Source organism: Rhagoletis zephyria, unplaced genomic scaffold (assembly GCF_001687245.7).
Source record: "Rhagoletis zephyria isolate East Lansing unplaced genomic scaffold, Rhagoletis_zephyria_1.1 Rzeph_scaffold_03734, whole genome shotgun sequence".
NCBI classification, from domain to species: Eukaryota; Metazoa; Arthropoda; class Insecta; order Diptera; family Tephritidae; genus Rhagoletis; species Rhagoletis zephyria.
The window spans coordinates 42524-52499 of record NW_016160817.1 but is presented as its reverse complement, the minus strand read 5'-3'; the positions used below and the strand labels follow the sequence as shown (position 1 = coordinate 52499).

The 9976-nt window shown below is 39.0% G+C and overlaps 2 protein-coding genes across 3 annotated transcripts; one reads left to right on the top strand and one right to left on the bottom strand.

The window, feature by feature from the left end:
- The first annotated feature begins 3031 nt into the window (after positions 1-3031).
- LOC108369551 (uncharacterized) lies at positions 3032-4661 on the top strand. Its single transcript, XM_017624678.1, has 2 exons — positions 3032-3243; positions 3377-4661. Exons 1-2 carry the CDS (start codon positions 3205-3207, stop codon positions 3671-3673), a joined length of 336 nt encoding a protein of 111 aa, XP_017480167.1. The 5' UTR covers positions 3032-3204; the 3' UTR covers positions 3674-4661.
- Positions 4030-9508, bottom strand: Lztr1 (Leucine zipper like transcription regulator 1). Of its 2 annotated transcripts, none has more exons than XM_017624676.1 (8): positions 8033-9508; positions 7651-7959; positions 7472-7586; positions 7248-7411; positions 6365-7192; positions 5991-6166; positions 5755-5936; positions 4030-5691 (listed from the first exon to the last, which is right to left on the bottom strand). In XM_017624676.1, exons 1-8 carry the CDS (start codon positions 8620-8622, stop codon positions 5287-5289), a joined length of 2769 nt encoding a protein of 922 aa, XP_017480165.1. In that variant the 5' UTR covers positions 8623-9508; the 3' UTR covers positions 4030-5286. The 2 variants fall into 2 exon arrangements, with proteins under 2 accessions (XP_017480165.1, XP_017480166.1); XM_017624677.1 differs by having other exon boundaries at positions 5287-5691; positions 5755-5933; positions 8033-8622.
- Between the last annotated feature and the right edge of the window lie 468 nt (positions 9509-9976).

The following is a 9976-nucleotide window of genomic DNA, read 5'->3' as shown; positions in this document are numbered from 1 at the left end:
TTATGTTTTTAGTAAATAAAGGAATTTATTATAAGTTTTTTGTACGTAAGAAGTGTGTACAAGTTATGGAATGTGTTGATAAGGTGTGTATCTGGTTTCCTTGTTGTAAGGCGGGTATAGCGCTTAAATGCAAGATAAGACTGCTAATGTTTCTTTCAGCCATATAATGCGTACCTACGTCCATAATTTCCCTTTTAAGTCTAGGTTCACAAAATGGCGTAGGCATAAATATGTATAGAGATGGCGGATGAAGGAGGTTGTCGAGAATTTAAGGGACCTCAAAGTCAGAAGGTTCCCAAATTGGAGTCTCATATTCATGATCTTTATAATGAAAAATACTGTGCGGACAGAAAATTTACGGTTTCGCAACCCACAGTTTTTAATCATGCATTATTAAAACAAAGGCGATATTTCGGAAGTTTAAAATACCTCTGGCGAAATACATTCATACATATCGTTAGTATAGTATGGAAAGGGCGTAAATCGTCGCCGAAATACAAAAAGCCTTAACTTACTAAAAATCCAAAATTCACTTGGTTGACTATGATGCATTTCGTCAAATTATAAGTGCCCTCATCGTTTTATGCAATAAAAAAAATTTAGTTGGGGCTTTTTTCCACTTCAGCGACGATGTGAGATACACCCTTTCCATACTCCAGTAACGATATGTACATATACATATGTACATCGAAATCAAGTAAGGTCATTCTTACATCCAAAAAGTATTCTACGAAATCTTCCTTTTTTGGCAAATCTTCTAAGAGACCTTTTATTGAAGGCTAAGGACTATCGATCGAAAGGCATCGCTAAAGAAGCAACTGTCTTGACAGTTGATTTTTTACACCTACATAAAAATGCGCTCCTTGCAAGCCAAAGTTTCCAAAATCTCAAAGATTAGCGGAAGTTTGTTACGAATTCTGTAACGATTTCTTTACGAATCATCAAAGAAAACCATATGAAATGGTTGACACGAACGAAAAAAAATTCCTGTAGGACTTCTGTTCCGACAAAAATTAAAACAATGGCGTCCATAGTTTTCATTGAGGAAGCACATCTTCAAACTTTTGTTGAAGCCGAAATCGTAGACTGCCGCGTTTTGAGAATTAAAAAGATTAATAAACGGATTTCGTAAAATTAAAACAGAAATTAATGTAAAAATTTCCGGTTTCGGCAAAGTTTTCAGTGAAGAATGATTTTGTACAGATTTTCTTCCGAAATTTCGTTAAAGAATCGAAGTGGAAAGGGAATAAATAATTTCCTTTCGAATTCTTGAAGAAGTCTTTACTATTCAGAAATTTGTCTGAAAGCATGATTTGCTGGGCTAAGACATGTTTATTAGGCCTAGTTTATCATTCAATTTGTGGTATGTGTCTTGATATTTTCTCCAAACCGCAGAGGGTTTATTATGAGGTGACATTCCTCGGAGGTTTCCTGCTGCTTACCAAGGGAACAGGACACTTTTAGAAAAAGCTGTTTTGCCGCTTAGATTTAGCACGGACCCGTCATCGGCGCCAATAGTTCTACATTTTATTTTATTAATTTTAGTAACCGACCTATGGCATGACACCAAAACCGCCGCCCATAGACTCGGAGGAAACAGAACTGCCGAGACCAGATGCACCCTAGCACAACTCCGTTCCGGGTGGTGTCACCGACTAAACAGCTACCTTTCTCGGTTGAACACACAAGTGGCAAAGACCTGCCCGGCATGTGGGCAAGGTCCCCACGACAGCCACCACCTCTTCACATGCACCTACAACCCTGCACGGATCTCTCATCGACTGTGGGCCACCTTACATACCTAACTTCTCTGCTGCGTCGGCCTAATAATTCCACTTTTTTTACTTTAATCATCGACCTACCATATGTGTCTCAGCAGACCCGGGAACTACAGCTACAACCACGGAACCGAATTGACGCGGGTTTATAGCTGGCCAGAAATTATAACTCCAGCAACATTTCTTTAAAACTTTGGTGAATTTGCATGTTGCTACAGCAACAACCTCCCTCATTTCAACTAGGAGTCAAAAATACCCGTGGTTGTCTACAGAAGCAGTAAGGAGCCCTTTAGTTCTTTGAATTTCAAAGCAAATATTCTATAACTTCTTGCCCCGCCCTGCATCCGAATCAATGCCAAATGGAAGCCCAACAGTTATTTCCATCCTAAGTCACAAGAGCAGCAAAAACGATAATGCATTTCCGGAATGATTAGACACAAATTGGTAATGCTAGTGATGCTATCGCCCGCAAAAGAGTAAAACATTTCCTCAAAAATTGTACCCGCTTGTTTCCAGGAAATATTGTAAGCTAAAGTACATATAAAGCGTTTTAAAAACATTAAAGCCAAACAAAAGCTTACGCTTAAAACCTGTGGAACAAACATACCGACAATTTAAGGAGCGGATCCAGCAGCTAAAACTCAGGCTCTAAACTTTGAAGTGATGTTGCTAAAGATAGGATTTTGCAATTGCTTGACTCGAACACTATGCTAGCGGAGCGCCAGGACTTAAGCCAACATTCATTAAAAAAACACGTGCCTCATTTAAATGAATGTCCCACACTGAACGGTCATACAATGAATGCCATGCAACGTCTCTAGCAAAAATTTTACAAAATCAACAAGATTTACTAAAAACGGAAACCACAGCAGCAACAAAAAGGAAATAGACACATACAAACCTACATATAACTGAAAAAAAGTTTGGTGAAAATTGTAAGTGACTACTAACCTCGCATACTCCAGCAATATGCAAATTAAATTGACGACAAATTGTGGTAAACACTTTAAATTTCACTTTAAAAACAGTTTGAATATTAAAGAACCACTAAACAAAAAATTTTTCACCCTTTTAACACTTTTTAAAAATACACTACACCACTCGCTATAAAACGCGCAAATTAACTAACAACTTCCGCCAAAAATTTACAAATCTCAACAGCGCGCTGCGACCTCTAGCGTTCAGCAGCAAAGCGCTTGATATAGGTTTGCATTGGAGCTACTGCTAAGAACGAGCTGGCAACATTGCGACGTAACAGCTGTTTAGCAATCTATAGATAAATTTAAAATTTGGAAAACAGACCGATGCATCTTGGAAAAGCATCACCGCGCGTAACTGTTAACTGATTTATTGAAAAGCTGAACTGTAATTAAAAACAGCCACATATTTTACAATTCGTATTACATTCACGCGAATACTCAGCCAAATGTCGCATAACTCCTCCAACATGTCGCTTGAAGATTGGGTAAGTTGTCACTTGATACTTTTTTTTTTGGGGGGTTCTGAGTGTTGTTGGCGGGACCAGGTCCCTAGAAAGCCAGGTTATCCCTCCAATTGATACTTTTTGATTTATACGTGCAATCTTGTCGTCATCACAGACCGATAACATTAACGCCCGCTTGGATGTCATCTACAAAGAGCTATGCGATTTCGAGCAAAGCGTCAATGCACAAATGGAACCGGGCGATACAGAGGAGGTAAAACTTATGGAATTACTAGAAGCTGTGAATGAAATCCAACGCACTGCGCGCAGCATACGTCCGATTACGAATACTTTCAAAGATAAACAATCGCAAATGCGTGAACAAATGGAAATGTTACAGCGTACGGTTGAGTTATTGCATTTGGAGAATAAAACGAGCGCGGTAGATATTAAACCAGCTATGGAGGAGTGACGGTTTGTCATATCTTGCAGTGCCATTAAACTATACTGATGAAAGCGGCGCAAAACCTCCGGAACTACTGCATTTAACGGAGTTAATTTTAAGAATTTTTCAAAAATGAATTTAGGGTAACTTACGTATTGTTTTGTATATTTTATGTATGTATGTAAGGTAAATATAAAGTTTACGCTCCATGCTGCCGAACTGCGCACATTAACTATAGAACCATAATGTCCATCCATCCTACGTTAAGACCAAGTAAATTTTACGTAGTGAATAGATCCGCCTGATACAATCCAATTTGCCCTTAATTGATAATTTTTATAAAACTATTTAATCTTAAAATAAAGTACAAAATTTTAAAAGAATTAATTTTAATTTTATTTTATTAAAGAAAAGACAAGGAATAAATAAAATTTCATTGACACATGCGATGTGCTTTCGCATTTGTGTATACACAAAAATACGTTGGCTACCGTTACAGCCTGGCACATTTGTGCAATCACAATTTGAAAATTGTACATGCGTAAAATTTACGTATATTATGGTTCTACGGTTAAGATAAGTCAGAGTTTTTAATGTGGTTTTTAAGCGTAATAAATAGTCGTATCAGTAAAAAGTAGTATTAGTTTGCTTTCTACGAGTTGACAGAGTTATTACTCAGCTGAGCTGGGAAAAACATTTTCGGTTTAACAACAGTCATATCCATGCTATCGGAACCACTTAGATCAATTACTGACCAGCACTGTCGCCTCCAAAACTTTTTGATAAAATTCATACGTATGCTTTCATAATTGTGCTTAACTTTATTTAAGCTTGAATCCACAACTTGACTGCCATTCTCTAGCTGAGGATTAACATTTACTCAAAATTTTTGCGCTGCGTGCTGCAATTTTTCTTTGTTTTCATGCATAAACATACACTTATAAGTACTTATACATATATATTTTGTGAAACATTTTGTATAAGCTTATAATAAAAATTTGTATATTACCAAATATTTCTAAAATTTGCAAATTTTAACTACTAAAAGCGAGGAACAACAAGGGAGCATAAAATTTGAGTATACAAATTAGCAACGTGTGATGGTATTAAAATTAGAGATTTCCTAAAGATTTTTGCAATTTCAACTTAAAAAAGAATTTTTATATCACACTGGAAAAATTTTTTTAAGAAAAATAACTTAAGCATACAATAATTACAAATAAAAACTTTTAACTGCATATGCATAAAGTATGCCTCAAATGAGGTTATAACAAATACCTTGGGTCCATTTTGGCCACCAATTTCTGTGTGCCTTTTTTAACATACAACTAAAATACCTTAAAATACCCAACTTATTTCCTCAACTTACAACAAACTGTGTGCTTAAGAGGGGGCGGGGGGAGGCAAAAGGAAATTGAACAACAAATAAAGATAAATGTTGTTTTGTGTCCGTCCGTCAACATCGAAGCATGCCGTCATTCGCTTTCATACCCGCGCTTCGTAGCCACATCAATAGCTGCATCTAAGCCACTATCGTCAACGCCACCACCGTCGATACCATCGACACTACCACTTCGCCCACCAACAATTTGCAGCCAAGCCAAAAGCAATTGTAATGCCGGCCATAGCAGTACCAAATTTCAGATGTCAGTATTGATACTAATACGTGTCAAGAACTCGCCCTGCGAATCGGCGACAGCGCGTATAATTTCCAGCAGCAGCTCACGTGAGAGTGCACCAATTTTAGGCAGACGCGCTACTTTGGTGAAATCCTTCACTATCAAACGCAATGCATAATCTTTGATGTCGTAAATTTTTGTTATATCCGATGCTTCTAATGTTTGCAGCACATTCTCATAGGTGATGTTGTGTTCTAGTGAGTACTTGCAAAAGGCGGCAAGCCGATTGTTGGCTAGACCATAAAAGCATGGCGCTTGAAATAGATACAATGCATCTTGTGGCGGCATTTTCGTCTCGCCATAGTAAATGTAGCGTAGCAGCGATTGGAAAGCCTCCTGTGAGGGTGAAATCTCGCCTATTTGGATCTGCAGAGGAGATAGGCAGTGACATGAACATTTTAGTTGCGAACATCGCTTGACTCAACTTACATTTACTGTATTATCGGGCGGCATGAAGGACCTAAACATGCCCTGGAAGTAGGTGCAACGTGCCGATAATATCGACTTATGCGCTGGCACAACTTGACCATCCAGTATGAGATTTATATCGCAAAAATCCTTGCCAGTCGACTCCAGAAAGAGAGCCATATCGCTCTCCAGAGTTGTGCCTGCTGGATGAAAATGGTATTAGCAACAAAATAAATTTGAATTTATAAGCAACGCACCATCACTTTTCTCAAAATTGTTTTCCATGACGATCTTGCTGGGATTAAGGCGCCTACGCACAATTTCAACTATCAAACTCTTATCCAAATCACCAAATTCGCTGGACATTACCACGTCAGTATAGTTTTCATCCTTAATAATGAATTGCATGCAGTGATCCTTGATGATTTGTATTCTGGAATGAATATAAATGTAAAAAAGATAAGTAATTTTTAAGCAAAAAACAAAACCGACTTCAATTCTCATATACAAATTTAAGATTTAAACCAAATTAGTATGAGACCACCTGTGAGGTTACACCTTTTCTTTCAAAAAAGAAGTGAAGTCGGTTAAAAATATTTAAATAGAAAGCAAGCTTATTTTCCCCACTCACTTATTCTTGTCCGCATTGTAGAGCGCTTCCAGCACATTCTGCTTGTTGATCTTAAAATCCAAATACTGTATACACCCCTGCGCCAGTCGCGGCATAAGAAATCTGCCCGCCAACTGGTATATATCAGTTATCAATATAATTATATTCTTGCTGTATGACTCCTTCAAGTCTATGCGATCCGTGTAAATGTAATTCAATATAATCTCGAAAGCCTCTGGCGACGCCTGCGCCAACCGCACCTCCAGCATGGGCGCGCGATCACCACCACCTGTACCCAATGCGCTATGTATATCCATATTCGGCCCGAAAACCTTTTCCATTTGCTGTTGGCGCGCATCACGCGCTGCTAATATCTTAGTACGCAAGTGTTTCGAACGCGCTGCCACAAACGCGATATGCGCCAATATGTTAATCTCCTCGGGGCCAACAATGAATTGTATATCGCAAAATTGTTTATCGTGAAAGAATTTGCCAAAGTCATCGCGCAGCGTACATTTTGGATAGCTAGAGAATTGAAAGCGATAAGTGTCACCGCGACGTACGCTGTTGTCGACAGTGCCACCAAAAATGTACATAGCATCAGCTATGACAGCGCTGGCATGAAATACACGGCCGGAGGGTACATCGGAATTCGGCTCTGGTGTGATCACCGACCACAGTTGTGAGTCCAAGTCGAAACAATGTAGATCGTTGGGTAATGTTGAGTCTGCAGACCCGCCGAACACGTATAGAAAGCGATCGTGATGCACCATGGTGTGACCATAACGACGCGAGGGAGGCGCCGAAGCGGCACCACGCAACACAGACTCATTGGAGATGCGACGCCAGCTGCAAGCCAGGAACTGTATGAAAATTAAGAGCTCTTTTTCGACTTTTTACTTACGTTTTTGTTTTAAAATGAAATTCGAAGAGTGAATTGGTGATCTGCAGACCACTTTGGCCGGAAAATACATACATGCAGTCGCGGGCAACGGCGACGGGAAAATTGCAGCAAGTGGGTGGACGTTCTCCCTTCTGCTCGACCTCTTCCCACTGATGGTTTTCGCCCTAATAAGAATGTATACGGTATAAAATATATTTCCAATAAGCTTGCAAAAGTATACGCACAGTTAAATTCAGCGTCCACATATCGTTTAGGCGTGCATTACCATCATATCCCGCATATATCCACATCTTGTTGTCGTAGACGGCGGCGCCATGCGCTGAGCGAGGTACTGGCATTCTAAAAATATGAGAAAATTCAGAAATTAATTGAATGCATTTGCTTGCTTTTTCCTAGCACCTACCTTCCTGAAAACTTCCACTCGACCCACATTGCACTCTGAAACTTGTATTCGAACAAGTCATTTTTGTTTGTCAGATTAGAATTTGAATGTATATCGCCTGTGTAGCCACCAAATATGAACATTGAACTGCCATACACAACTGCCGAGTGATGGTAGCGTGGCGCCGGTGGCGTGCCTGTAGCACAAGCGCGTCCCCACGACTTATCCTTAACGCCAAAGCGTATTAAATCGTTGAGCATCGTCTTGCCATTATCGCCACCGAAAACAAACATGGCATCCTTATATGCCACTACAGTGTGCTTGCTGCGCCTGTAATTGTACAATAAAAATTCCGATAATTAAACAAACTACTATGTACGAAAAATATGTAAGCCACACTTACTTGGCACCTACAAATTCGGCGCACTCGAGCATTTTGGTCCACTGATGTGTTGCCGTATACGAACTGAAATCTACATTCAAGGCATTTAAGCTATAGCTCCCCGGCGAGATCGACTTGCAGCTAGCCACATCGTACATGCAAACAGCGCCACTGCTGCGGCAACTGCTGCCACTACTGCCGCGCATTGAACTGGAATTGGAGTGTGACATTTTGCTGCGCGATGACGAACTCTTTCGACTCTTACGACTGCCTGTATTGCTGTGGCACCTGTCCGCAGACGCCTGACAGGCAGAGCAGTAACCACTGGAGTTGGAGGAGGACAGGTTGCAGGTAAAACCGCCACCGGCTCCTACAATGCCAAAAGCTGACTGACTACAATTGCTACCCGTGCCAATAGCAGTGCTGCATGCAGCGTTCAGACTGTTCGAAACAGAGCTAGATGTTAGGCTGCCACTACCACTAGCGCCACCGGTTCCAGCGCCCACACCTCCACCGCCACTTCCGCCCCCACCACTGCTGCCACTGCCGCTGCCGCCACCTGTGTCTTCTGTTGATTCTGTGGACTCTGAGCCGAGCAAAGCTTTCAGCATTAACGAGTTACAGGTGTAGAATCTCCTTCGTTGGCTTATTTTGCTGGCCGTTTCGTGACTTGTACAGAGTGAAAATTTTTAGAAGTAAACCAAAAAAAAAGAAAATAGCACTAGATTGATGCTATTAGTTAACGCCCACGAACTTCTTAAGCAGGGCTCATGTAACGCAAGGAATACACAAACGCACAGTTGCACCTACAATTGGAGCAGCCAGCCAAGCCACAATTCTTAAATCCCAGCGCGTCGCGCTGTTCCATGCAAAATGAGCGGTGAAACTGTTTTGGTAGTCACTTTTTAGATTGTTTGCAAACAATTTGGAAAATTTTCACAGCAATCACTTTTTTCTAAAGCTATTTTTCCAACCGCTTTGTCTGTATACCAAAATGTAAATCCCCAGTAAACCCCCACAAACTCGTCCCGAACAAAATTGGATAAAATTTATGAATGAGTTGACAGTTCGCCTTGTGCCAAAGAACAGCTGAGCGGCAGAGCTGCCAATTATTTATTTAAGGAGTTAAAATCAGGTACATATTTGGGAATTTCAAGTTTCGCGGAATCCGAACATATTCTAGTGTTTTCAAAAAAAAAATCGATAGCTTTATTAAACAAAAAATTTTGCGTTAAATTTGTTTTAAAATAGTTACAAAATGAAAGTAAATATTTTTATTCCAACTGATATGTTGAATATACACATGGTGAAATTAAAAACAGGTGTAGTAGTAGATGTAGGTGTCTAGACGCCAGCTATTCAGCGACCAAAAGAATTTTTCACCACAAAGATATGACCCCAAACTGAGTCCATTTCAACTTATTTCACCCACAGCAGTAATTTGTCTACGTTGACCAATAGCAAACTAGCATGTTAATTTGTGTGTGAAAATAAAAATAAAAATAAAAATTCTTTAAATTGGTTTTTTGCGATAACGAATAGAAATTATTATTTTCTAATATTTTTTGGAAATATCCTTTTATACTTGCATTTAACATTTTTTAATAAAACAAAAAATTTCTCTTTTCATAAATTTTGGTTTTGGCAAACATTTTCTTCTTATATTTCAAAAAAATAAAAAATTAATAAAACTAATTTTTTCTCATTTCATAGCATCTTTATTTGATAAAATTTTATTTTTGGTCATTTTCGCTCTACATAAATTGATAAAATATCAAATATTTCCGCTAAAAATTATTTAAAAATGCTACTTAGAATAATGGAAAGAAAGCAAAGAGGAAACTGTGAACAGGATTTCGTTTATAATGCACGTATGTACATATGTGTTCGTAGTAAATTTTTATTTACGTATGTACATATACATATAAAATTAAAGATAAGTATGTAAATGAATGCAAATAAATG